Source organism: Megachile rotundata, chromosome 2, assembly GCF_050947335.1.
Source record: "Megachile rotundata isolate GNS110a chromosome 2, iyMegRotu1, whole genome shotgun sequence".
In the NCBI taxonomy this organism is placed as follows: Eukaryota; Metazoa; Arthropoda; class Insecta; order Hymenoptera; family Megachilidae; genus Megachile; species Megachile rotundata.
Window position 1 is genome coordinate 23,395,710 of NC_134984.1, and position 25,955 is coordinate 23,421,664.

The following is a 25,955-nucleotide window of genomic DNA, read 5'->3' on the forward strand; positions in this document are numbered from 1 at the left end:
TTCCAAATTAAATCTACCTGATAACTAACATTTCAAATTCGTTAGTAAGTAACGCTGTTTCTTGTTTCGAATGTTGAGGGATTTATTCGGGCTGAGCTATTCAAATGACTAAACACCATCAATTTTTGTATGATTAATTTAATTACAATCGATAGATTCACTTTACAATTGCAAAACAATACGTTTCTTGGTATTTTACACACGTACATATATATACGCGATATACATACATATCGTGTACATATGCATACGTAGATGTAATTGTGCACCAACACGTGCGTGCACCAACTAAATAAATGTATTATTAAGTATACTATATTAAGTTTCTATAAAATACAATATTATAATCAAAATCATCGTACAAACACTGTAAATATACCTTACACGCTAAGAAACATCTTTCTTTTTATAATTTGTACTGTCGCGTAATTTTACGATCGCGGGCTGTTACAAGTATTCGACTTATTTAACTTTCGACGACATTTGGAGTATCGACGTGTTTCTTTTTTCAACGCGTCATTCCCATTTTCTCTCATCCGTTTCTAATGTTTTCTTTTCGCTTCCTCAAATAACCAACCAAACGTATTCTCGCGTCTACTCGTCGATCGAACCCTGATATTTGTGCTTAACGGTAAAACGAAAGAAGAGAGCAACAAACACTCGCGCCAATGTAAATGGTAAAGTAATGGATCGACTTCGTCTTTGAACGCTTAAGCACTGTACTGTTTACGTATACGGTAACGGTAACTCGAGTTTATCTTATTTCTCTTACTGGGTATCGTGACGCGTTTCAAAATTCGCATATCGTGATCGCGACGATATTCGTGTAACTCAAACAGATAATCGAAGGCACGTATCAACGGGAAAACGGTCGATTTTTTTCTTTTTCGTCTCTTTCTCTCTTCTTTTCATACATGTACACACACGCACGCATATATACATTCGCACGATTCTTCTTTTTAATCAACGACAGAACTTCTTGTTTATACGTACGACGATATTAATCGCTAAATTTGAAAACTACACTTTCTTGTGTCCGACTCGAAACAGTCTAAGCGGGTTTTCCGTGAACGCGGAATCTATATAAACACGTGTATTCGAGTTGTCCATGATTACTGTGTATCCTTAATTCCACGTATTCGTAAGGCCCCTCGATCGTTGCATTCTAAGCGTAAAAAATGACAACAAAATTAAGACGGTTATTAACAAAATTAGGACGCTTTATTAAAGAGTTTCGTTTCACTCACTTGAACAGGAAAATATTGTAAATTATCGTCCGATGCTACGAATTCGTAATCGCCGAACATTACGGGTGCAGGATCGTTTTCATCGATGAAACCCTATACGGAAACATCAATGAATCATCGAGCGTAAATTAAACGGAAGAAAAATCGGTCTACTTACCCAAACGTTAAACTTCTTAGGAGCGCTTCTCATTTCTCCGTTAGGTAAGATTGATTTTGCCGCGTGCTCGAGCGTGAAACCAGACACGAAAATAGAACTGCGTAACTTGATTAACAAATATCCTGGAAAACCTTGGAACGCCCAACAAATACCTGGTTGGATCGGATTTCCTTGTATCACCGTACGAGGATTGTTATTTTCGTGATAAAGCGTGAAAGCCAATAGTTTAAAAGCTCTCGTCTTTATATCGTACTTCTGTGTGCAACGCGTGCTAATTATCTGACCTCCTGCACACGACGTATCAATGGATTATCATCGAGAAACGCGACGAATTATTCTTCGTATAACCGATTTCCACTTACCGGCAGACTCTAAAGCGTAATCGACGCGTCCCGTTTTATCCGCGTCGTATATTCTTAAAGCCTCTTTCACTATTTCGCGTACACGGTCATCCGACTCAAAGTTGCTGCTAACCACCGTTGATTTCTCTCCAACTGTAAAAGAAAAGTTTTCGGAATGCTATACTTCTCTTCCTTGTTCTTTCGACATCGACGCGTAACCTTCGAAAACGAAACTATGCTTCTTTCAATCACCTTTCTTTTCTTCCGCCACTATTGTATCCCGAAAATCTTTGTTAACCATGTAATTGGCTAATATCGTTTCGACGCGTTTCTCCAAATCTTCTTTGGTAATGTAATTTCTATTGCAACACGGCTCTAACTTCGAATAAAGTTCCTTCAATGTTTCGATTTGTAATTTTATCTCCTCCACTGTCTTTTGAGTGTACGTATTCAATTCGGCCGTGTCTCGATTATGTTCCTCTAATTTTTTTTCCAACGATAATATTTCACTCTAAAAGAAAACGATTATCTCGATGTCGTACTTTAACAAAATTATTACCAACAATTCATTTCGACTTACGCCGTATCTCGACCAAACGTATTCGCTTTCCTTTAATTGTTCGAGCGCCCGGTTTATATTTACGAGACGATCCTGTGTACAAATTTAACTCGTACAATTACCGCATAAAATTTGGCAAAACGATCGAACAGTATTTGATGTTATCTTTATTCGAAAAAAAATCCACGTTAATTCTTACAGGCTGTTCAACGGTTGAATCCTCCGCGTCACTGATTTTACTGTTCAACTTTACGCCTAACGATCCTGCGTGGTCTTCTTTACCAAAAGCTTCTTCTCCCTTCAGATAGGATCGTTTACTAATAGTTGCAAACAGCTCGGACGTTTCCCTCAGCTGTTGCGTAATAACTTTGGTTGAAAGGAACACCGTTGAAAGATATGGTAAGCACCAACAACCTGAAACGTAAACGTGTAACGCTCTTTAATCTTTACCGATTTTGCGATTTGACATAATTACCGAGAGAAGGATAGACGAAGGGACTCACCGTTCCGATGACATCAAGATATAGATAGATCATGTCCATATTCCCCGCGAAGCGCAAACACTCCAATTTTATATCGCCAGTCAAGGAATCCTACTCCCTCTATCCTTCTCCCATCTTTTTTTCATTCATTTCATTTAATCGTTTACGCGACTATGTCGATTCCATCAAATTTAGTTTTTTACTTGTACACACGGTATTATGACGTTATGATGCAAGACTGATAGTAGCGTTTTTACGGGTGCATGAACGTGTTTTTACGAATGTCATAGCATACAGTGAGCTTACAGATATTATTGTTACCCGTAACCCGATTCGATCCATTAGTAATTGCGATAAAAAGAAAATTAAGAGATATCGAAACAACGTAAAACATCGTGCATGCGATACACGTAAGTGTACGTGTTGAAAATGTAACGCGACGATACCCCAGAGCATCGTTAACAATACACGACTGAATATAAGAGATACGAGAAATGTCAACGACACGGTAATCGCAATGGCAACGTACCGCGGTAATAAGCTCCTTTATCTTTATGAGTGTATCGTTAGTAAATTTAATAAATAAGTAAATATTTGCAAGTGTTAAGTGATTATAAAATATACGCGAAGGAAATAAATGAATGTTAGCAAACAAAAAAATTTTCGTGAAAGAATAAAGAATATATCAGACCCGATCACCAAAGCAAAATTCTGTTCAATGCTAAGACGTCTCGGATAAAGACACGTTCATACTCGGATCAAAATACGTTGATAAATTTTTAACTGCTTTTATGTATTCAATAATTAAATCGCTTTGGAAAGATGTTAAATTGACAATATCGTTAAAGATGCGATAGCTCGTCTCAGTGACATCGTAGGGAATATTATGCAGAGAATCCAGACGAATAAAGGATTGTTTTTGCACGATGTAAGCTCCTGAAACAAAAAGAAAAACAAACGCCAGGCTAGGTTTACCGATTTTCCCGAAGATACCAGGACTATAAACTCTGCTCCATCTTGTAGGCGAACACGATAGATTAATAGTTATCGATAGGAAGGTAATGACCCTTTAATTAGTGATTTTCTTACAGCGATTTATAACATTATTAAAATTTACCAGTCAAAAGAAGTAACGGTAGTAGGGCGATCCAAAAGATCTTTGGGCTTCTTTGGTGTATCCATCTTCTAACGCTAGAAACTCGACTCAATAACCACGAATCAAAGAAGAATACTTTAACCAGAAACAGATAAACGTACTGTAAGCAACGATCGATTAATCGCCAGATTTTGTACCACTTTGATTCTGAAAGTGAAATTTTCCATTATACCACATTGAATACGTTTAATTACAAAAATATCGTTTATCTACCATTACCGTGTCTCTGATATTCATAAGTAGCACGATATTCTCTTCTTTTAACTGCTTTGAGTTTTAAAAATTCGAGCAGTTTATTAAACCATAAGACAATGATTGAAATAAAATTCGTCAAGTATCGCGTTACTTTTTTCTCTCTGTCACGATAACTTGTAACTGCTTCATCCAATTCTGTGTCGGAATCGGCACATCGCGTAACGTCGTATTTCTGGGAATGGATACTTCTCGATTGCGAGGCAGAACCTAACGATTGTCTAAAGAAAAAACGAAATGTTACTCAAGGGTATGGTTTCCTTTAGATTTTAGACGTTATGCGTATACGAAAAATTCAATAAATTACGAACCTTATTTGCGAATTGATCGTATTTTTCGGTACCGCGTACACTGCTTCTCTATGACTACGATATTGTTCCACGTGTCTCTTTGTATATTGAATCTTAGATTTTGCTTCGGAATTCGAAGTACGAGAACTATCCACAGTATCAAGTGACTATATTAAGTCGGAACAATGCAAATTCATTACTTATCGTCGTTTTAAACAATCGTAAACATTTTATCCACTTATTATACACTTACCGTACAAATGTTTGTATTTATTTCATTTTCCTTTCCGACACTCGTTTCCGATTTTCTCTCTTTTCCGAATGAATCATATGTTCCACTCGTATCCGAATGAATAGAGCGTCGTGACATGTTGGGCATTGCTAAAATGCCGGGCGCTATTTCGTAACGACACTGCGATTGTTCGGAATAAGTATAGTCCGTTTTAGGGAATACGCTGAAACATTATCCGTTGGTTTTATAATATGAACGATATTACGCATAATTGAAACTAAAATTTAATATTACAAATACACACTTCCACCAATCGCCAGCTTGCTTATAAATTTCATGCGCAGAATTTGGTCTGTTGGATAAATCTTCTCGTTCTCCTTCCTCTGAAGAATAATCGCTGGTTATAATTCTACGGGGAGAAGTACTTTTACGACTTTTTTCGCTTTTCCTCCCAAACGAATCTTCTTTATTGTCAGTTTGACCATTCGTAAACGTTTGTCTTTTTGCCTTTTGCCGTTCAGATCGACGCTCCACCCTTTTCGTACCGACCCAGGTATTTTCAAGTTTCTTGCTTTCACCTTCTGACGAAGCATCAACCACAACTTCCCTTTTACTTTCTGCTATCGTTTCCATACTCTGATCGTTTGTCTTACTACTACTGCCAAGTCTGAAACAATATTAAAAATTCTAGATCCAAGCACCGTGTGTTTTAGTTTTCTAAAACACATTTCCAAACAATGATCGATACTTTTATACTTACGACATTCTAGAAACAGATCTTCTGTTATTTGTAACTTCCCCAGGAGTATGAGATCTCTCTTTACTGTGACTTCTCAAATCATAATGATGTTCTAACGTCTCCGGTTCAATTAAGGCACGATTTTGTATCAACGGAGTTTGAGAACGCGATCTACTTCCACTTCGTAGTCCATAATGTCGCTGTTCATTCTCCATGGTCCTATTTCAGAAAGAAACAAAAAAAGAGAAACACATAAATAAGAATTAAAAAAGAAAACTGAGAAAAAATATATAACCAATAGATCATCACAGCTTTTTGGTATCTTGGAAACTATAGTCTGTTTTCGTATGCCTAACTTAAGCTAAAAATAGTTACTCTCCTGCTGAAGGATACCCAGACAAAATCCTTCTGTGACGATTTCTATTTCGAGCATACTTTTCCCTCTGCCTCTTTTGCTCTCATTAATTTCAATTTTTTTCTAGAGACCGTTCGTAGCACGAGTAAGTTTAACATACCGCACAGGGCGATATTAAATACATACGCGAGAAACAACTGTCCTTTTTCTTCTTACGTCTTACTTTATGAAGCAAAAACAACGCGTATGCATGAAACGCATATATAGATGACCTGATCTCGTTTGTATCCTAAGATATTCGTCAAGTATATATAGATTCACTGTACGCAAAGAATTTATCTCATGGTATAATCATTATTTGATTTGTAGTAATTTCAAACAATTACACTTTATGGTTGTATAAGCACGTAGATCATAAATACACTACACACGTAAGTATACATTATGTGGTATCACGATTTAATTTCGTCACTTGTTTTCACGAAACCTTCTATTTATAGAAAACTCACCGAAAATATACGAAATAAACTGCTGATACTTCTTTAAACGATACGATATGTTATGCATTCAACAAAATAGGAAAACATTCGCTTCGCGGTATAATTTGTACAACGACTGTCATCGTTGATTTAAAACGTTTGACATCATCCACGCGATTCTTTAAGAACACTTAAACGCACTTCAATAAGAGCACGGGGCACGGCAGCACGCAACGCGTAAAAAACGAACAGCCGTACCTAGATGCGTGCGCATCTCGCGATGATTCATTTTATGTAGCTTCCACTCCCACTACTTGGACATTCCGCAAAAGGCTACCAAAAAGAATCAAACCAATATTACATATTCCCTGCTCGTTAAAGATAAATCGATAATACAGATAACTTTACCGATAGTTGTTAAAACGTTATTTTTTCGTTACAAGATAAGCGTTTTATATTCATATATAATTTCAAGATATTCACTTCGTGAAAACGAAAGCAGTTTGCAACGTGTGATCTTATGCATACGTATTTTTCGATATGTATATAAGATTTACAGTTTTATAAGTACTGATCAATGTAAAAAGAAAGCGGATAATTTTTGTACTTTTAAGCAATACGATAAGCGAAAAATAAAATAAATCACTCACGCAATACATTTTTGCGTTACACGATTCAGGGGGGAGGAGCTCATATCCCGTTATATCGATTGAGACTGACATGTACCACAGCGCAACGCTAATAATGAGAAGAATTAAACTCAAAAAGACCAATATTGTGTTCATTTTAACGCCTTCCGTTTGAGATAATTTTTTAAAGTCTATCGTGTCGTATTGCCATAATAATTGAGTGCATTTAAAAAGCATACTTTTAAAATGAGATCCTTCGGAATAACTGGTTGCTACGCGAGCGTGGACAGTTAGAATTTAAGTCAAGACACGATCGTCTTTAACATGATTAGTTAGATTATTTAAATAAGTACCTTTTCTCAGTTACACTATGCTTGCTTACAATTAATTAAATGTGTTTCACAGCAGTATAACAGAAAAGATCACGTAGCGCCATCCATGAGTAAAAATGTTCAATAAATTTATCAGATAGTAAATGTTTCTTTACCGACAAATCTATCTCATTTACCTATTAGATAACAGAACACAATTTATCGAGAGATATTATTCGTATTTGAACTGAAACAAATATTCGTTGAAGTCGATAGTAAAATTGAATAGTAATTTATATTTATTTATCTTATATATGTACATATTTGATACATAAATGCGTAATACATATTACAGATGTTTATGGCCGTAGCCATCTATCGATCCTCGTAAGCATTCTCGTTCGATCGTAACGCATTGGAACAATTTCAGACGTGACTCGAGCTTTTCGAAAACAATATAGACAACGTAAGGTGAAACGTAAACTGTAATGACTACAGTGCGATAAAGAACGTAAAGAGAAAAAACAAAAAGGAGAAAATACGAGTCGATATAGTGATTCGTGTGTTACATGATTATCCGTGGACGGTGAAAAATGCTCTGAACGGTTAACCATAACCGTCGATTATACGGTTACACAGTTGTACAGTTGTACGGTTATACAATTATACTGTTTAGAGGTGTGACTGTTGACTATTGCAGTGATAATCAAGGGACGAGCAACAAGGGATACGGTTGGTTGCAGCCTGGAGGGAGCAAGAGACCGAGTGACCGTGGACTGCAGGCTGTGGGCTGCGGGTAGCAGGCACGGGCCAGTCAGTCCACCAAACAAAACATGGACGCCGTAGAAATAAATACATCGGATTCACCGCAAAACGAAGAAGGCATCGTGTCGACGGTAGAAATATGCCGTGTTTGCCTTCTTGGTAATCTAGTAATGCGAGACTTGTTTCTGGAAAACGAGGTTGCTTCTCTTTCGGCAAAAGCGATGAGTTTCGCTAACGTTAAGGTTAGACACGTAATTTAGAGGTTAATTTTTCTACTGGAAATTGTGAAATAAAGCCGCGCGCGTTTGACACCATACGACGTGACGCACGTGACGTCGTATATACTTTTAACAATAACTAACTTTGCTTCATAATAATAATATATTTATTGTCGTAAACTTGTTTTCATGGATTTAACAACTTTCGATAGGTATACAATAATGACGTTATCGGTTGAACATAGACATCATTCGTTTGTTTTAGATGTTACCCGGAGATGGTTTACCAGCTCGCGTATGCTGCGTGTGCGCGGACAAACTGGAATCTGCATACGAATTTAAATTACAAGTGGAACAAGCGGATACCGTGCTCAGAGAAAGATTTGTCACTATGAATATAAAGGAAGAGCTGTTCTTCGATGAAGTCGAAGTACACTTGGATACCAGAGAACGAAACGAGGGTATAGAAGGAATGCGTATAGAGAATCATTATCGGGATACTACGGAAACTTTACCACCAATGTCTCAGGAAGAGAAATCGTCTCTACTGAAGGATCAGCTGGATCTGTTACAAATGGAAAAACTAACCGAAAATGAAGAGGGTATTAGAGGTAACTAAAGATCCAATTAAGAAATGAAACAAATCGCGTTTATGACGTTAAAAAGTCCATTTATGTTTCCTAGAGCAGAACAATGGCCAAGTAATGGAAGAAGTGATCGATCAAGCGATTAGCACGGAACAGACATCGGAGGATCGTCTAAACCAGGAAGAAGAGACCGTTAAAACTGTCGCGGATACCTCGAAAGACGACGAATCATTGAAACATGAAAGCAGGGAGGACGATTGCATCGGAAGGATTGCGCCGATGGAACACGATTATATATTGCAACAGGAGTGTATATTGTCCGACGATGGTCAGCGAGAACATCAAGAAGAAGAAGAACAACCTCAAGAACAGCAGCAGCTTAACGATTCCGAAGAATCGTTTCCGCGAGAAGATTGCGCGGAATATGTAAATTTATTGGTAAAGGCGGCCGATGTAACGAATCAGGAAGACGAAGACGAGGACGAGGATGAACCCGGAGGTGCGGACGATATGAAACCGGATGTAAAAATGGAAGAAGGGTCTCCGTGTCAGAACGAAGCTAGGAGAAGTAAACGTAAGCTGGTCCGTCGAAACCAAAGTATAGACACGAAACGAGACTCCGACGAAGAAAATTATTTCGAAAATCTAAATTTAAGTTCGAGATTAAAAAATGTCGAAGATTCCGATAAATCCGATAAGATATTTTTCCTATGTTACCTGTGCGACAAAGAGTTTTTGTCAAAGAGCGTTTTGAAGGAGCATATGCACACTCACGAGGAAGTTAGAAAAGCATTGTCCCTAAAAAAGACGTTAGAGACATTAGAAACGTTAGAAACGCCGCAAAAAAATGTTAGTAATCCCGTGAAATCGCCGCCGTCGGGTAAAAGATCGAATAAATGCCCTTACTGTGGCAAACAGTACATCTATATAATTTCGTTTAGTAAGCACTTGAAGAAACACGAACGGGAGAAGGAAGAGGGAAAGGAAGAGCCGATGCCGTTAGAAATTTCGTTTCACGAGGACGAGCATAGTTTGGATCTCGACGATTACGAGGAGGCGCAGCGTTCGAATGCCGAATTTCGAAGAAGAGCCAAAGGAAAAGACGGTTTCGACAGAACGAAGACGAAGAAACCGGTAGAAGAAGGCGAGTTCGAGGACGAGGACGAGGAACAAGGGCAGGAGGAGAATGAAGAGGAAGAAAGGGGGAAGGAAGAGAATAGGGGTGATCAAGGAGACGACGGTTGGAACAGAGAAGAGAAAGAAGGAAGTCAGGGTGCGCGCACGGAAACGTTCGCCTGCGATAAATGCTCGCAGAAATTCTATACCAAGCGCGGTTTACGGAAACACTCGGTTTCGCACGTTGTTCTTAAATGTAGCGTTTGCGAAGAAGAATTCGATTCGATGGAAAAGCTTAGAAACCATCGTGCAAAGCACGTGGTCGAAGGTGTATTGAGCGAACAAGATTTCGAAGCGGATACGGAGTACACGATCGACGATAGAACCGACGATCGCGGAACAGAGGGGAAAGGAAACGATGGAAAGGCCCAAAATGGAGAGGATGGGGGCGAAGTGGAACGATTTGAAACGGATAACAGATCGGGGAAGAGCGACAGGTACGTATCAGGAATAAAAAATTTTCGTGCGCTTCGCGTGCTCGAACGGCTCGTTTTTGAACACGCTGGTTTGACAAAGTATCGTTCTGTTTAGAAATACGGAGACGCACTCAGGGATCGAGTACAATTGCAAGACGTGTTGTCAGCGGTTTCCGAGGAAAGATTCGTTGCTGAAGCACATGGAACAGCATCACGAACGCGCGAAAACTTACAAGTGTACACAATGTAATAAAACGTTCGGCAACGAACTTACTTTACGAAATCATCTTATAGCCACCGATCATAAAACTTTCGTTCACGGGCAAGAATACGATCCTAATAAACGCATTAAACGAGTCGCCGCGAGAGCGGCTCAGAAGATAATCGATCAGATTAAAACGGAGGACGGTTTTTTAGAGGATTACGACGACGATGACGACGAGGACGATCAGAGCAACGTCAGGCTCGATCGCGTCGGTTCAGGGTTAGACGGTCGCGGTAAACGAGACACGTCCATGCAAAAGAAACACAATTACAAGAAGGAGCTGGAATGCGTGAGTTGCAATAAAAAATGCTGTTCGAAGCAGTCGTTGGCAAAACACATGGAACAGCACGTGAAAGACGAACGAACCGTGAAATTGGAAAAGCAGAAACAACCGGCGGAGAAAAAGGGACAACGGAACTGTACCGGCGAACGCGTCGATAACGGGGAGAACAAAGATGACGATTACGACTCGGATTTCGAGAGTGGGTTAGACTGGCCGATGGACAATCACGAGTGTGCCAAGTGTAAGAAACGGTACAGTACGAAAAAATCATTGTTGCGACATCAGTTATTGCACGAGGAGCCGAACTTCGAATGCGACATCTGTAACGTGAAATTCTACCGTAAAGACAAATTGAAGGCTCATTACGACAAGTGTTCGGAAAAGAATCCTGATCAAGTGAGAAAGTGCAACATCTGCGGAGATAGTTTCGAAAACAACGAAATCCTACGGGAGCACAGATCGAAACACGTTACCGAGGGTATCCTTACGGAGGAAGATTTGAGGGATACAGAACCGCGGCCGGAAGAGAAAAAACCGGGCGAGAAAATCGGTCGGAAGAGAAGAACCGACATCGTCGGTTTAGAATGCACCGAATGCAACAAACGATACACCTCGAGGAAAGGACTATTACGACATATTCAAGTTCACGAGGGAAAGAAATACCTGTGCGATATATGTCCGAAAAAGTTTTACAGGAGAGAACATTTGAAGATACACGTGGCTAAGCATAATATGATAAAACCGTACAAGTGTACTCGTTGCACCAAGCGTTTCATTAAAGAGGAGCAATTGACCAATCATCTGTCGAAGCATGATCGTACTTTCAAGAAGAATAAAGAGACGGATAGTTCGAAGAGGTTCCTTTGCGAGATCTGTTCGAAAAGTTTCACCCAATCGACCACGTTAATCGCTCATCTTCGAGCGCACAACGGGATCAAACCGTACGTTTGCGAAGTTTGTTCGCGACCGTTTACAACGAACGCGTACCTAAAAATGCATATGAGAACGCATACGCAAGAACGACCGTATATCTGTCAGTACTGTTCACGAGCATTCGCCAGGGCCGACACGCTCGCCAATCATTTGACTTCGCACACGGGCGAAGCGAAGTATCATTGCAAATATTGTCCGAAAAATTTCCGCCGTCTCAAGTCCCTGAAAGAGCACGTATTCATTCACACCGGTCAGAGGCCTTACGCTTGTCCAACCTGTGATCGACGGTTCAACAACAACGGAAGTCGTTACGCTCACAGTAAAAGGTGTAAACAAAATTTCGTTCAAAATCAGACTCAAAACCAAAACCAGAATCAGAATCGTGGTCAGATATTGGCCACGCAAGCGCAATCGATACAAACTCAACAGAAAGTGTTACACCAGGCTACTCTTGGACAATGTCAAGTAGTGAAGGCACAGAATATCAAAACGATCACTATTACCAGACAATCTGAACCGGTTACTGCTCAACAGGTTATGCAACATCAGGAAATACTGATGCCTTTGATTCTTCCGCTTACCGTCACTCTCGCCGACGTTGGCGAAGAAGTTATATTACCAGAGGGAAGTAAAATATTTACTACCACTTAAATCGACCTCGTTCTTTTGCCGCGTTCCTTCACTTTTCTCTTGAAATTCGCTTTACTCGTTTGCTATCGTCCTCGATACTTTCACCCTCTTTTCATTGACTCGTTACCGAAAAATTAACATTTAACCATGGTAATTACGAAGGTGGAGCGAAAGTGGCAGCAAATCGTGTTGAAAAAAAGTAACCGAAACGATAGGGCGTTTGATTTTGTATTATATACGTTGTATGTATATCTTTCTATGTGCTATGTTTAGGTACAAGATGAAGTTATGGAGTAGAAAATGTACGGGAATTGGATTAATTATGTAGCAAATGTTTAAAATGAATCTACGGGTTGTTCGTTCGTCTCGAACGCGAAGCGTAAACGTCGTTTGTTAAAGTGTTAAATATCGTTCCGTGAACGAAGAGCGGAAGAAGCACGTTCGGTTCGAGAACTCGGCATATGAAAGCAAGGGATATTAAAGAGGGAGAGAGAGAAAAAAAACAATGTTGCTCAGAATATACGAAAAATACGAAATAAGAAACGTGGAAAGACCAATTACCAAATTTTACCGATTTTAATCGGTATCGTGGACGACCTCGACGTTGACTTCGATTTCGAACCATCTCGTTTCACCGGTTCCCTACGGTTTTTTCTTGTTTTTGATATTAAAAATGTGATTGGACTCGACGGAAGTACGTATGTATATAATGTATGTACGTAAACGTGTACACGCATTTTCGTATATTTGAACAAAAAAAAGAGAAAAGAAAAAAAAATTACGAAGATTGTACAGGATTTTTATATGATCCTTTTCGTTGCCGTTTCTCATTTGGAACACGGAAGGTTTGTTAAATCTTGAAGAATCGTTTTGATGTTATCGAATCTAGTATATTCGTTAAAGATTACTTTCTATTCGCTTTAAAAATCTTGTTCATTGATATCGCTAAAAAATAAGTAATAATTTGACAACGATAAAGATTGGCTAAGAAATCGTTGGGATTTATTTCGAACCGAAAAAGATAGAAGCTTATCCGCGAACCGTTGTTGCTTTTAAACTGTACGTTGAATAGACTATTATAATTTTTATCGTGACACGTGACTGTGGTGTACATACAGATTGTTTTTAAGCGTACAAGAACCGTTATCCAAAGATTGTATTATAAATTGTATGAAAAGTACAACGTAATTTTTTTACAAAACATATATGCCTTTCAATCGTTAAATTGTAACAAAAAGGATATATCAAATTATATAGAAATTATATCGCGTTAACGGTAGCGCTGGAAATAAATGCATTCTTTCTTGTGCGATATGGCATCGATATGCACGGATAAGAGCGCATACATTTCTACGATCCGTTAGGTTCACGCATTTATTCGATCGATTCGTTTCAGTTTTAAGGAATTCTGCGGAACATTCTGCGGTTCTTGTTGTTTCGTGTACGCGTGCACATTTAATAACTACACTTTAATATTTGTAAAGCGTAAGGAAGGAATTACGAAAATCTTGAAGAAAAAACCGGTCATATGCTGCATCATGTTACAACATGTCGGTAAATGACAATTTCGATCTATACAAATCATGATTTATGATTTATTTGTACATAGACGTAAGTACTGTGAATAAAACGTTCGTAGTATCGAAACAAATAAATTACTTTCTTTTATTTAATTTTACTTTTCAATCATTTATTCAATCAACGTCGCTGTTACAATGTTTATAATTTCACTAATTATTACAAGTAAAAAATTTTTCAATGAACATTCAATTTCGTTGCGTACAAAAGAATCGTTATCGAACGAGTGAATTGTTAAAGTTACGATTGAAAATGTAATAATTGAAGAAACATTTTCATGCTGTTGCATTATCGAATATTGTCAATACATTACGGAATATTCAATTGTCTATTACCCATAGAACGTTTATACCCGATGTTCCTAAACTAACGCGACCTAACATACCACTATCTCTCGTCTTAACGATATACAGAAACAACAGAAGAGTATGAAATAAGTTGTTTCTACCCTAAAAATAAGAAGCAAAAAAATAATTTTAATGTTTTAATATAACAATTGAATGAACAAGTAACAACGGTCAGAAAGATTTTCTTTGATTTACTCACACGTTGCATTTCTTCGTAATCGCTTGGCGACGAATCTCCAGAATGCGCTAAACTATAATGCGGTGGATTTATAGATTGACACACTATTATGGGTCCTTTACTACGCGGTAACGTCACCCCGGCTTTGGCCATATATCTCGACGTAAACGGTCGCGCATCTGGTTGGTCTAGAGGGGCCTCGAGTTGCGTATCCATGTACGTTGATACTAAATGCATAATTATCTATGGAAACAACGAACGTGTACATCGAATCAACTTTTCTTTTTCGTTCCGGTAATATTTTGCGAGAAATTAAATAAGTATTCAATACCGCTGAATCGGTCGGTAAACTAGAATCCCATTCTTTTCCATTGTACGATCCTCCACCGTTCCATTTGAATTCACTCATGGAACCGCCTTTCGCAAGAGTTTTTATTCTTTTTACGAGATACTCCTGATTATTGGAAAGTTCCAAGAAAGGCACCAAAGTTGGTAAAGTTGGGATAGCGGAGATCAGAAACGGTGCTTGGGCAAGTTTCCGTAGTCTATCCAATTCAACGCAGCCTGGTTGAGAATCACTCAATCCGTGACGAACAAGCGCCACGCAAACGTTATCAATTTCGGTAGCTACTCGTTCGACGACCGTTTTACTGATCCACTGAAATTGTTACAATCTATCGTTAAAACTAATATCACGGCACAGCACCGTTCGATTATGATTCGTTTGTTTTACTTGCCATACGAAGATTGGCCGTCCACTCGTTCACTTTGCTTGAATCGATTCTGTACTTTCTCCAAACGTCCGAAGTACCGAACATACCCCTAGGTGAATTTCCTTCTTCGGTACCAGGACTGGTTGATTTTGATTTGTCTATGAGAAATGTAGATACAGATACTGTAGTGTAGCTGCAATTTTTATTTGTATATAAAAAACAGTTACAGTCTCGAAACTCGACTTACCAATGATAGGCGCTAATTGATACGCGCATCTTCTTAACAAAGGAGAAACTTCCCCAGGGCTTCTGACTGCTGGATGTGACCAGAATGAGCTAAGTAAGTTGGAGGGCTGATCAATATCTGTTGCCAAAACATGTTTCCTTTGATGAGTTTCTTCTAAATAATTTTGTAATTCTCTTTCACTCTGAATCAAATCCTCTCCAGTCAGATTTCCATTTGTCGAAATATTGAAAGATTTGTTGAACGATCCATTAGGACTAGGTGCAGACTTTTGTGATGTTGGACTGCCGTATTTGAAGAATTGACTAGACGATGAAAAGTCCTCTTAAAACATACATTTACATAGAATATATGTACTTCTTTCTGCTATGTAAAAATATGAAAAAAGAATTGATCATACTAGATTCACTTAATCCGGAAGAGCCCAAAGAAGTCATACGTCTATTTAAACTTATGCATGATAAATTTAAAGGAGATGCTGATTCAGATATTTTTTGGGGTGACAAAAGTTCATTCTTAAAAAGCGGATCATCCTCTGATACACCTAACAGACGTCTTTGTTTGGGACTTAATGAAATTGGTCGTACTGTAATACTTGCCCATGTATATTGCATTATATGGTAAAAAGCATTTAATGCAAATATTGAAGCTAAACACCATTCAGCCCAACAAAATGGTTTATATGCTGCACCTCCATATAATCTAAAAGATAACGCAAAAAATATATACATTTTCTTGAATATTTATTAAATCAACAGATAGTTAATAGAGAAATAACAAGTTCTTACATGTCAAAAATTAGAATTCCTAGTAAAGAACTATTAACGAAGAACCACGTGATGCTGTTTCTCGCTTTATTTTGTGCCTGTTTTATGTCTAGTGTTTGTTCCACTTGAGGTTTTGCAGCCAAAACTCTATAATTACAATTAGTTAACGATCATAATAAATGTTTAGTTTTCTAACCTTATTTTAATTCATTCCACTTTCATAAATTTAGCATATTACCTTGCATTAGGAGAAATACATCGCATCGGAGACCGAAAATGACTCATTTTTATTATTTTATCATACCAGTTATATCAGAAAAATCTTGTCATGCTTGAAACGGTATTTCAAATGTACAGTGGAACACTGGAAAACACCTGGGAAGAATCTGATGCGCCGTTGGTCATTTGTTGCTTTCGGCGGGAATGGATATCTAATACGTTAGTCGTTTACGTAATAATTACCATTATTGTTATTAGTAGTAACAATAAAAATACAATATTTCAGATGATTCATTTATTTAAACAATTTTTATTCAATGTACCAAAATATATAAAAATATATTTTCATAAAAGTATGTTCATACATTCATCTACGCATACGCACGTACGTATATACACAAACATGTACATATCTCGCATCAAAATTTATACATTTATATATTCATCTGATTAAAGCGTTGTATACATATAGGGGATAAAAATACATAACAATATAAATTAGGTTGTAGTCTTTAAATTTTGAGAACTAGGTTCAGCTATTGTTACGAGAATCTTATTTTTGCTTACAGTATCACCTACTGAACATGATACATTCTCAACAATTCCATCGATGGAGGCTCTGATAATATGCTACAAATAAAACATTAAGTTTAAAATCAAGATATAGACTAAAAACTGATAGATACATACTTCCATCTTCATAGCGTTAATGACTAGCAAAGCGTCGCCCATCTTTATAACGTCTCCTTTCGCGACAAATAGTTTCTGTATAAAACCAGGCATTGGACTCACAGCTTTGTGTGGATCCTCTGTAGGTTCATTACTCGAAAGACGAGAAAGAAATTTCATGGGAAGTGTACTGAATTGCCATTCTCGATCCTATAAAAACAATCGATATAAGTTGTTTCTTAAGCGATATCATTTAATCATTAAATTGATTAAATTAAAAATAAAAGCAAAAAAATTTAGTTAAAAGATATACTAGCTTTTGTGAACAAGTATAATTTGTTGCGGATTTTAATTATTTTTGATTTGATGGTCATTTCATCGATTTCGGTATGTAATTCTAACGAATTTTCTTTTTTCTTTAGAACACCGGTTACTGTTCTCCAACGCCCAATTTTATTAATTCTCATAGAGTAAACTTCAGGTTCAACGTATTTTACTTCAACGTCAATGTCCTCGCCATAAACTTTAAAGTTAAATGTACGATATTGACTGTGATTTAGCCTCAATCCGGTTTCTGTTGCAAAGGGACTAAACGGGTCAACACTCGTAAGAGACGATCGCAAAGAATTTGTATCTTCGTAAAGTATCCATGCAAGCGCAGCCTGTGCCGCAACTTCACTCGGTACATGTAATTTGGGAAATAATTCTTGATAATGTTCTTTTATAAATCCAGTATGTACATGACCAAGACAAAAACTAGGATTAGAACATAAGTCCTTGAGAAACTCTATATTGGTATCGAGTCCGGCTATCTGAAAATACGAATAACACAATTTAATGACATACAATCATCTTATTGAACAGACGAATTTTGCGAATCTATATACATTATAGTCGTTTAGATTCGATCTGAGCATAGCCAGTGCTTCTTCCCGATCCTTTCCCCAAACAATCAGTTTTGCAATCATCGGATCATAGTGTATGGATACTTCATCTTTTTCGCGAACTCCGCGTTCAATTCTGACCGTTCTTGTCGTAGCCTCTGGAATCCTCATATACGTTAAGTTTCCAGCTCCTGGTAGAAAATCTTTCCTTGGATTCTATGATTTATTATAATAACTAATAAATTCAGAGATTATGTTGAATAGACAAATATTTATATACCTCCGCGTAAATTCTAGCTTCAAAAGCATGTCCCTGAAGATTAATTTCTGTCTGACATAATGGAAGTTCTTTTCCCGCCGCTACACTCAATTGCCATTCAACCAAATCCAATCCTGTAATTGCTTCAGTGATAGGATGTTCTACTTGAAGACGAGTATTCATTTCCATGAAATGAAAACTATTTCGTTTACGATCCATTATAAATTCCACGGTACCAGCACCAACGTAACCTACTGCTTTTGCTGCTCGAACTGCTGTTTCGCCTAAATCGGTCCTTAAATCTGCTGAAATACCGGGCTACGGTATATCAGGATAATTGTAGATTTACGATATGTTTTCGAATTAAATCATTGGACAGTACGTATTTCGAACGATTAAACGTACGTACTGCTGGTGCTTCCTCGATAATCTTTTGATGTCTCCGCTGAACGGAACAATCCCTTTCAAACATATGAACAACATTTCCGTGTTTATCTGCAAAAACTTGTACTTCGATGTGCCTTGGTTCGCTGATATATTGTTCGAGTAACACCGTCGAGTCTCCAAATGCTTTATCGGATTCGGTTCTCGCGCCTTCTAACGCTTCAGAAAAATCTGATTCTTCTAAAACGATTCTCATTCCTTTTCCTCCTCCACCGCGTACAGCCTTAATCATAAGCGGAAAACCTATTTTTCTCGCTTCTAGTAACAAAACTTCATCGGACTGATTATCTCCATGATATCCTGTTTTCACAAATACCCCAAAATTAAATTTTATCAACATTTTCGTGCCTGCAGATGCATTCTTCTACACATATGTGTTCCAACAAAGAAAATCATACCTGCTATAACAGGAACTCCAGCTTCAAGCATTATCATTTTTGAAGTGCTTTTAATACCCATATTTTTAATTGCACTTGCCGGAGGGCCAATAAATGTTAAATTCTCTTTTTCACAGAGCTCTGCAAATTCAGCATTTTCTGAAAGGAATCCATAACCAGGGTGTATTGCCTGGCATTTTGACTTTTTCGCTATAGATAAAATTTTATCCTGCCTCAAATAACTTTGATTGGAAGGTGCTGGACCGACACAATATGCTTCATCTACTTGTTCTACATGCATAGAATTTTTGTCTGCTTCGCTATATATGCCTACAGTCTTTATTCCTAACTTTTTGGCAGTTTTTACAATGCGACATACTATCTCTCCTCTGTTAGCGATCAAAATCTATAATGTAACACAATACATTATATGCTATAACTATAGTATATTATGAACTATAAATAAAAGATTTAAGCTTACCTTATTGAATCTATTAGACAAAGTTTCTGAGGTGTGCAAGTTGTGTATGCACAATATTATTGTGCGGCATCTAAAAATTGACACAAATTTAAACAAATGTATACGTATACATAATGACTTAAACCTTGTATAAGAAAACATATTTAACAAAACTTCTTTGCAATTTACTTACTGTAAAATTGATGCTTTTGTGCTTGTTATTCGATACATGTTAATATTATATTAGAGCAACTTGTACTGAATCCGCCTCATGCCTCCTTTTTACTCATTCCAATCGTGAGCAGGGGAACAAATACACGCAATGTAAATATATAATCGCTAACCTTTATCAAAGGTTATGTGGACGCGTACATACATTATATTTACATTATTAACCAACTGATAAGCAATTGCGTAAGTGTATGTGACTGCTTTAAGTTTCTCAAGTAAACTTAGAACAAACATGTAAACAAAAACTTTTATATTTCTGAAAAAAAAAAACTGGCCCATGGGGGGATCGAACCCACGACCTTCGCGTTATTAGCACGACGCTCTAACCAACTGAGCTAATGGGCCAGTGGGTCTTACGCTTTCCTTCATCATTGAAATCTGTGATGTTCCACTATTATTTTATAGATTCTTTATTTTCTTTCGTGTCAAAATATAATTTAAAATTAGAATTTTTATGAATGAAACAAATTCTTTTATATGAATTTACTATAAAAATGCAATTGTAACAATATGGAACCTTTTTTAAACTTGAAGCAAAATAATTATTAATTCTCATTTCATGGATGTATCAATTTGTTCAATGCATTTACTGCTGCAATAGAAATGCCTATAAAAACAAAAAAGATGGGAACATGTGGCAATTCTTCATTTTTTCTACACTATGTTTATAAAAAAACAGTTCCTCTTTGTTCCTCATTTCTCTTTTGTTTGAATCATTTATTCAAATGCTAAAGCATTTGTCTATTCTTTAAATTATTTTATATCTCTACAGTCTGATCTTAAATTTTTGAATATAAAAACGTTTGAATACAAATTATAGATTTAAAAATCTGAACTAATAATTTTTCGAATATATTGAAATTCGCTTAATTTTAATATTATTAAGATGATTCATTTTTACACACTCAAATATATATTTTTATGTAACATATTTGGGGTAACAACAAAAGAATAATACAATTATAATTTTTATTTTTATTACATAATACAAAATAATCATAACTTTTGTTCTAGTCAGTATATGACGAAAAATCTACAAAACCTATAAGACTACATTCTGCTTCCAAGATTGTTAAATCTGTTGTTGCTCCTAAGAATCTTGTAGACAATTCCAAATCACGAATTCTTAATTTAACAAGTGTACCTCTGGTGTATTTACTGAAATAAGAAAAAAAGCAATTATTATTATCCATCAAGATTAGATGTTTTCTTTGCTACTTACTCTGAATTTAGTTTGGGTCTTACACATACGCAATGAAATTTCCATCCAAAGTCAATATATAAATCATCGTGAACTACTTGAAAAATTTTTCCTAGTACTACCTTTCCCTCAGGATCTCCTAACTGAAATATAATTAATATTATCATGAATGACAACAGGTAATGCTAGGCTATATAAATATATAATACATCTAGTATTTACATCTATGAAGTTAGAATATCGAAGTAAGGAAGAGAAAGTAGAGCGCTTTGAACTCTTGGCTATTTCAGTCATTTGACTTTCCTCAACTAATTTCTGGAAAGTGTTTAATTCATCTTTTGCACTTTGTTTCATTGTATTTGTCGGACTCCCATCGGAAACATTTGTCGTACAATAATTTTGTGTTAAGATTGAACTAATGTGCGGTCTACAAACAGTAGCCAGTTGTGTTATTTTCTGGTAACGGCAGATTTTGTTCATTTTAGGTGTAGACGAGAAAAATACTATTTATTAAAAACTTATAGGTTATGTTGCAATAATGTTTTCTACCAGTCGATATATATACACATAATGCCAATTTTACGAAAGAGGAAATTCAAATATTACGTTCATGAATGAAAGATTTCAGACCATTCTGCGCATGTTAGCTTTGATTGGTTTAAGATCTAACTTAGTTAAGAATAACATACAAGTGCTCTTATAATGTTTAAAACACCGCATTTGTATACCTATTTTTATTTTGTTACTTCCTACATTATCAACTCTCTTATCACTTATCACTTGTAGTTCACCCTGTTCGCCGGAGTGTCACCTCTTGTATCCCTACTTTTTAACATAGGCATGTCCCGTCTTGTTATATTTTTAGTTTATGTTTGAGCATGCAAAATGTTTCATGTATAGTATCTTTTTGAAGATATCTAACATAAAATGTTACATATTATACGATTTTAATGAAGTAAAACGAGTAAATTAAGTACTGGCAAATGTATAATATATATGAGCATATCAAATACAATCCCTTACTACTCTATTAATTAACGCGTTGAAACTTTTAGGATTGCAAAGTAAGTAGAAAATGTAACTTTGAAGCTAAATCGAATGTAAAGGTAAACTTTGAAGAATTAGTAGTAAAACTTATTATCACTTTTCATTAAGATATAATATTTATTCCGGTAACCTATTTATGATTAAAGCCGCGATAAATAACATTTTATATACATTAAAGATATTAAATACGTTATCGTTGTAAATTAACGTTAACCTTATATATTTCAGAAAGGGTTGCAATAATGTTTATGAACAGTGTAATATTTCATACTATATCCAGGAGTATTTCTACATCATCAATGTCCAACCAAATAATCAGAAGGTCACGATTGAGAGTGGTGGATAATAGCGAAATTGGAAAACAAGCAATGCAGGAAGGAAAACCACCACGATGTATACATGTTTATAATAAAGTGGGAGTTGGGTACTTAGGTAGGTTTATAAATAAAATATATTAGTGATAAAGTTTCAATTTTATTTTTGAATATTGCAGGAGACAAAATTTTAGTCGCGATAAAGGGTGAAAAGAAGAAAGGTATATTGGTTGGTTTGAAACAATCTCAAAATGACAAAGTTCCAAAATTTGACAGTAATAATTTAGTTCTCATAGACGATAATGGAACACCTTTGGGTACCAGAATTCAGGTTCCAATTCCTCACATTCTTAGAACAATAATGAAGCAGAAAACACATACCAAAGGTGCAGATTATACAAAGTTGTTAGCTATTGCAACAAAATTTGTGTAACTGATATGTATAAATGACAAACTATTGAATGTATTACATTATATGTATATATATGTGTGTAGAATTAATTAAATATTGTTGCATAGATTATGCTGTTATAATCATTTTTTATGTTCGGTAAGAAGATGTAATTTGTAATCGTTTATCGCTATTGATATGCGTAATTATTTATTCACCGAGTATATGACCATAAAGTGAGAAGCAGCGATAGACGGATATTGTATCGGTGGGGATAAGCGTCTTGAAGTCGGTTGAATTGCGTGAAATGAATATGTTCTCTCGTGAAAATTGATTGGTAAAGTACGATAAAAAAGTGAAAAAGCATAACTTTCAGTTTTCGTTTTATTATCGTATTTTAGTCATTTTATTAAAATGATTAATATTTATATATAAATACGAACATGGAAATATTAAAATAATAAATTTAGTTAAGAAAATCGAATTGTCGTTAGTTGAGTGTTGAGACCTAATAGTCACACTATGATAGGGACATTTGAAGGAAAAGAGGAATTTCGGGCTAGTGTTGAAACGATAACGATAGTGGTTGTCTTATAAATGGCGACTCAGAGAAAAGCACGCTGTTTCACTTAACCGCGAGATTTTACGTTGACGAGTTTTGTGTATGTAACAAGTATTTTTAATAACAACGTACGAATCCACAGTCAATGATGCAATTTGATTGCTATACCGTTTTCTAAACAAAAAGTAAAGTATATAAATTTTTAGGTATAAAAATTGACTAAAATGGGGAACGTACTCGCATCCTCTGTAACTCCTCCGCCTTCGCCGCCACCTCCAACTTCGGGCTTATTGCCTAGTTTAGAAAAACAGGATTTATCTACGGGATTACATACGTCTACTAAAGGCCCTGATAGTTTAGAAAATCCAGGAACGATCGAGGATCTTCATAAAAAGTGTAAAGGTATCGGTGCAGTTCGATTCGTTTTCCTATCTTTGACATTATTTCGACTGATAAACTCGGTTGATTTTAATCATAACTTAAATTGAGTTTTTCTGTGATGGCAGATGTGTTCCCTGTAAATTTCGAAGGTGCAAAACTAATGTTCAACGAAAGCCTTAGTAATCACTTTCAAATTTCCCATACAATAAATATGAGTTCCATCACACAATCTGGATACAGGTAAGATTAAAGAAAATAAGACACTGTTACAGCTATTTGTTTTCTGATCGAATAATTTTATCGAAAACTGCTTAGGTTTGGCGCAACCTATGTTGGTACACAGCAGCCAGTACCCACGGAAGCTTATCCAGTTTTACTGGGAGACATTGATCCAAGCGGAAATTTGAATGCTAATATCATTCATCAGTTTGGTCAGAAATTAAGAGGGAAACTAGCTACTCAAGTACAGAAAAGTAAATTTACAGCTGTACAAATGACAACCGATTATCGTGGCGATGCTTACACGTTGTCTCTAACTTTGGGTAATCCAGATATCCTAAATGGTTCTGGTAAGCGTGCGAGGTAAAGGTCGATGGCGTGAAATTTTCGAAACGATTATGGTACCAAATTAATGTTTTTAGGCGTCTTCGTGATGCATTATCTACAGAGTATAACACCTTCTATCGCGTTGGGCGGAGAATTAGCTTATCAACGGGGTCCTGCCGTACCAGGAGGTCAAGTCGCCGTCTTATCCGCCGCTGGAAGGTATACTTGTGATGATTCCACGATCAGCGCTAGTTTAGGTGCGTAGAAAATAATGTTAGGGGTCCGAAGAGTCCTCCAGTTTCGACATAATCAGTTTTATCATCGGTTATAACGCGATTTCGTTTGAGCAGGTTTGTCCGGGTGTCACCTCTGTTTCCATCAAAAAGCTAGTCAACAGTTGCAGATTGGAGTGGAATTGGAAATAAATTCTAGAATACAGGAATCCACCGGCACTATAGCTTATCAAATCGATTTACCAAAGGCCGATTTAGTATTTAGAGGTAGAACGGTGTTTCTTTCGTAGACGGAACAAGCGAATCGCGAGACGAAACAGAACGGGATGAACACGAACGTAATTTTGATTTCAGGGAGTGTAGACACAAATTGGACAGTGGGTGCTGTCTTAGAGAAGAAATTGCAGCCGTTACCATTCTCGTTCGCGTTAAGCGGTATGATGAATCATGGAAAACAACAATTTCGGCTGGGCTGCGGTTTGATAATCGGTTAAGGCTAGCATTTAGTTGAATGTCGGTCGAGTACATAATCTAGCCAAGCGACGAGAGGAAGAACAACGGAGAGTAATTCAACCTCCGTGCATGCTGATTAAAGGCACGTTGCAATCGATACCGATGGTACCCAGTCGATTATCTTCTTCTCGTTGATTACCTCGTCTGTTCGCTATTGTGTTTATACGACCATTTTGTTTGTTTATTTTTTATTAAAGATACACCGTACCAACAGGATTTTCTCTCATTGCGTACATTCTTTTATTTTAAGATGCGCGGTTGTGCGCGTGTGCGTATGCGTGTGGATGTGCGTGCGAATATGCGTTACGCGTGCTTTCTTTTATTTACGCGTTAGTCGCATTTACAGACGATTCATTTGGCAGCGTAAATCTTCTTTGATAGTTAAAAGAATGCACGCGTACGCATGAACGCGCATAAGCGCGTGCAATAACGGTGATAAGACGTTTCATGGTTCGAAACGATGAAAATTTTGAACAGACGTTAAAAATTTACCCATCGTTGTAAGAATATTATCGACGTTGAAGTTTAGTAAATCATACAGAGTTTCATCATCGGACCTCGTAACTCGATTGCAAAATATCAAGCGAGTAATCTCTCGTCTTTTCTTACGTTTTTCATTCGAACACGACGTACAAAAAAGTGTTACCGTGCTTTTCGTTATCGCTTGCGAGGATATTTGGAACAGGAGGTAATACGATTAATTGAAAGGAACATAAATCTTTTGGCAACGTTTATTTCTCTTCTTTTAGCAATTGTAAAAAAACAGTTGAAGCAGAATGAGATACAGCGAAGTGAAACGGCATACGATGAAACGAGGCTATAATAAAGTTGGCTTTAAAATTGTTCACGTTTCGTCATTTCTTTCCGAGGAATTTCATAGACAAGCATAGATGCG

At 36.7% G+C, this 25,955-nt stretch overlaps 7 protein-coding genes and 1 non-coding gene across 11 annotated transcripts; 3 read left to right on the top strand and 5 right to left on the bottom strand.

Moving 5' to 3' along the window:
* Positions 1-122: 122 nt before the first annotated feature.
* On the bottom strand, positions 123-7,054 carry LOC100875464 (uncharacterized). Of its 3 annotated transcripts, none has more exons than XM_012293902.2 (14): positions 6,940-7,054; positions 5,477-5,674; positions 5,021-5,383; positions 4,738-4,939; positions 4,506-4,651; positions 4,162-4,415; positions 3,904-4,089; positions 2,504-2,718; positions 2,326-2,397; positions 1,998-2,256; positions 1,767-1,898; positions 1,405-1,691; positions 1,248-1,340; positions 123-1,165 (listed from the first exon to the last, which is right to left on the bottom strand). In XM_012293902.2, exons 1-14 carry the CDS (start codon positions 6,981-6,983, stop codon positions 1,052-1,054), a joined length of 2,565 nt encoding a protein of 854 aa, XP_012149292.2. In that variant the 5' UTR covers positions 6,984-7,054; the 3' UTR covers positions 123-1,051. The 3 variants fall into 3 exon arrangements, with proteins under 3 accessions (XP_012149292.2, XP_012149293.2, XP_076398425.1); XM_012293903.2 differs by lacking the exon at positions 6,940-7,054 and adding an exon at positions 6,320-6,566; XM_076542310.1 differs by lacking the exon at positions 6,940-7,054 and adding an exon at positions 5,997-6,169.
* Positions 7,055-7,575: 521 nt separating this feature from the next.
* LOC100875353 (uncharacterized) lies at positions 7,576-14,157 on the top strand. Of its 2 annotated transcripts, none has more exons than XM_076542301.1 (4): positions 7,576-8,236; positions 8,478-8,823; positions 8,879-10,412; positions 10,507-14,157. In XM_076542301.1, the coding sequence occupies exons 1-4, from the start codon at positions 8,063-8,065 to the stop codon at positions 12,521-12,523; spliced, it is 4,071 nt and encodes a 1,356-aa protein (XP_076398416.1). In that variant the 5' UTR covers positions 7,576-8,062; the 3' UTR covers positions 12,524-14,157. The 2 variants fall into 2 exon arrangements, with proteins under 2 accessions (XP_076398416.1, XP_003706907.3); XM_003706859.3 differs by having other exon boundaries at positions 7,579-8,236; positions 8,897-10,412.
* Positions 14,158-14,161: 4 nt separating this feature from the next.
* On the bottom strand, positions 14,162-16,746 carry LOC100875578 (transmembrane protein 209). Its single transcript, XM_003706861.3, has 8 exons — positions 16,568-16,746; positions 16,351-16,476; positions 15,963-16,264; positions 15,566-15,886; positions 15,343-15,476; positions 14,937-15,263; positions 14,627-14,848; positions 14,162-14,529 (listed from the first exon to the last, which is right to left on the bottom strand). Exons 1-8 carry the CDS (start codon positions 16,612-16,614, stop codon positions 14,401-14,403), a joined length of 1,608 nt encoding a protein of 535 aa, XP_003706909.1. The 5' UTR covers positions 16,615-16,746; the 3' UTR covers positions 14,162-14,400.
* Positions 16,747-16,828: 82 nt separating this feature from the next.
* Positions 16,829-20,198, bottom strand: Mccc1 (Methylcrotonoyl-CoA carboxylase 1). The gene is made up of 9 exons (XM_012293905.2): positions 19,835-20,198; positions 19,663-19,732; positions 19,203-19,587; positions 18,770-19,104; positions 18,382-18,678; positions 18,105-18,317; positions 17,535-18,029; positions 17,239-17,427; positions 16,829-17,178 (listed from the first exon to the last, which is right to left on the bottom strand). The coding sequence occupies exons 1-9, from the start codon at positions 19,870-19,872 to the stop codon at positions 17,047-17,049; spliced, it is 2,154 nt and encodes a 717-aa protein (XP_012149295.2). The 5' UTR covers positions 19,873-20,198; the 3' UTR covers positions 16,829-17,046.
* Positions 20,144-20,217, bottom strand: TRNAI-AAU (transfer RNA isoleucine (anticodon AAU)). Its single transcript has one exon. It is a non-coding gene; the product is annotated as a tRNA-Ile (tRNA).
* A 610-nt stretch (positions 20,218-20,827) lies between these two features.
* mRpS28 (mitochondrial ribosomal protein S28) lies at positions 20,828-21,786 on the bottom strand. Its single transcript, XM_003707022.3, has 3 exons — positions 21,296-21,786; positions 21,095-21,216; positions 20,828-21,030 (listed from the first exon to the last, which is right to left on the bottom strand). The coding sequence occupies exons 1-3, from the start codon at positions 21,551-21,553 to the stop codon at positions 20,883-20,885; spliced, it is 528 nt and encodes a 175-aa protein (XP_003707070.3). The 5' UTR covers positions 21,554-21,786; the 3' UTR covers positions 20,828-20,882.
* Positions 21,787-21,976: 190 nt separating this feature from the next.
* Positions 21,977-23,491, top strand: mRpL14 (mitochondrial ribosomal protein L14). Its single transcript, XM_003707023.3, has 3 exons — positions 21,977-22,137; positions 22,349-22,552; positions 22,614-23,491. The coding sequence occupies exons 2-3, from the start codon at positions 22,363-22,365 to the stop codon at positions 22,865-22,867; spliced, it is 444 nt and encodes a 147-aa protein (XP_003707071.1). The 5' UTR covers positions 21,977-22,137; positions 22,349-22,362; the 3' UTR covers positions 22,868-23,491.
* On the top strand, positions 23,352-25,276 carry LOC100875690 (Translocase of outer membrane 40). The gene is made up of 7 exons (XM_003706862.3): positions 23,352-23,487; positions 23,594-23,789; positions 23,894-24,008; positions 24,084-24,337; positions 24,410-24,571; positions 24,665-24,814; positions 24,902-25,276. The coding sequence occupies exons 2-7, from the start codon at positions 23,612-23,614 to the stop codon at positions 25,039-25,041; spliced, it is 999 nt and encodes a 332-aa protein (XP_003706910.1). The 5' UTR covers positions 23,352-23,487; positions 23,594-23,611; the 3' UTR covers positions 25,042-25,276.
* Positions 25,277-25,955: the final 679 nt, after the last annotated feature.

Excerpts from the sequence above, each read along its gene's own strand:
- LOC100875464 (XM_012293902.2), bottom strand. The coding sequence starts at position 6,983 with ATGAGCTCCTCCCCCCTGAATCGTGTAACGCAAAAATGTATTGC. Across the intron at positions 5,384-5,476 it reads AGATCTGTTTCTAGAATGTC|ACTTGGCAGTAGTAGTAAGA; the intron begins GTAAGTATAAAA and ends ATATTGTTTCAG. Across the intron at positions 4,940-5,020 it reads CAAGCTGGCGATTGGTGGAA|CGTATTCCCTAAAACGGACT; the intron begins GTGTGTATTTGT and ends ATAATGTTTCAG.
- LOC100875353 (XM_076542301.1), top strand. The coding sequence starts at position 8,063 with ATGGACGCCGTAGAAATAAATACATCGGATTCACCGCAAAACGAAGAA. Across the intron at positions 8,237-8,477 it reads TGAGTTTCGCTAACGTTAAG|ATGTTACCCGGAGATGGTTT; the intron begins GTTAGACACGTA and ends CGTTTGTTTTAG. Across the intron at positions 10,413-10,506 it reads AGATCGGGGAAGAGCGACAG|AAATACGGAGACGCACTCAG; the intron begins GTACGTATCAGG and ends CGTTCTGTTTAG.
- LOC100875578 (XM_003706861.3), bottom strand. The coding sequence starts at position 16,614 with ATGAGTCATTTTCGGTCTCCGATGCGATGTATTTCTCCTAATGCAAG. Across the intron at positions 15,887-15,962 it reads TTCCGGATTAAGTGAATCTA|AGGACTTTTCATCGTCTAGT; the intron begins GTATGATCAATT and ends GTATGTTTTAAG. Across the intron at positions 15,477-15,565 it reads TCAATTAGCGCCTATCATTG|ACAAATCAAAATCAACCAGT; the intron begins GTAAGTCGAGTT and ends CATTTCTCATAG.
- Mccc1 (XM_012293905.2), bottom strand. The coding sequence starts at position 19,872 with ATGTATCGAATAACAAGCACAAAAGCATCAATTTTACA. Across the intron at positions 19,733-19,834 it reads ACAAAAGCATCAATTTTACA|ATGCCGCACAATAATATTGT; the intron begins GTAAGTAAATTG and ends GTCAATTTTTAG. Across the intron at positions 18,318-18,381 it reads AAGCTAGAATTTACGCGGAG|AATCCAAGGAAAGATTTTCT; the intron begins GTATATAAATAT and ends AATAAATCATAG.
- mRpS28 (XM_003707022.3), bottom strand. The coding sequence starts at position 21,553 with ATGAACAAAATCTGCCGTTACCAGAAAATAACACAACTGGCTACTGTT. Across the intron at positions 21,217-21,295 it reads GATATTCTAACTTCATAGAT|TTAGGAGATCCTGAGGGAAA; the intron begins GTAAATACTAGA and ends ATTATATTTCAG. Across the intron at positions 21,031-21,094 it reads AGACCCAAACTAAATTCAGA|TAAATACACCAGAGGTACAC; the intron begins GTAAGTAGCAAA and ends TTCTTATTTCAG.
- mRpL14 (XM_003707023.3), top strand. The coding sequence starts at position 22,363 with ATGTTTATGAACAGTGTAATATTTCATACTATATCCAGGAGTATTTCT. Across the intron at positions 22,553-22,613 it reads AGTGGGAGTTGGGTACTTAG|GAGACAAAATTTTAGTCGCG; the intron begins GTAGGTTTATAA and ends TGAATATTGCAG.
- LOC100875690 (XM_003706862.3), top strand. The coding sequence starts at position 23,612 with ATGGGGAACGTACTCGCATCCTCTGTAACTCCTCCGCCTTCGCCGCCA. Across the intron at positions 23,790-23,893 it reads TCTTCATAAAAAGTGTAAAG|ATGTGTTCCCTGTAAATTTC; the intron begins GTATCGGTGCAG and ends CTGTGATGGCAG. Across the intron at positions 24,009-24,083 it reads ATCACACAATCTGGATACAG|GTTTGGCGCAACCTATGTTG; the intron begins GTAAGATTAAAG and ends AAAACTGCTTAG.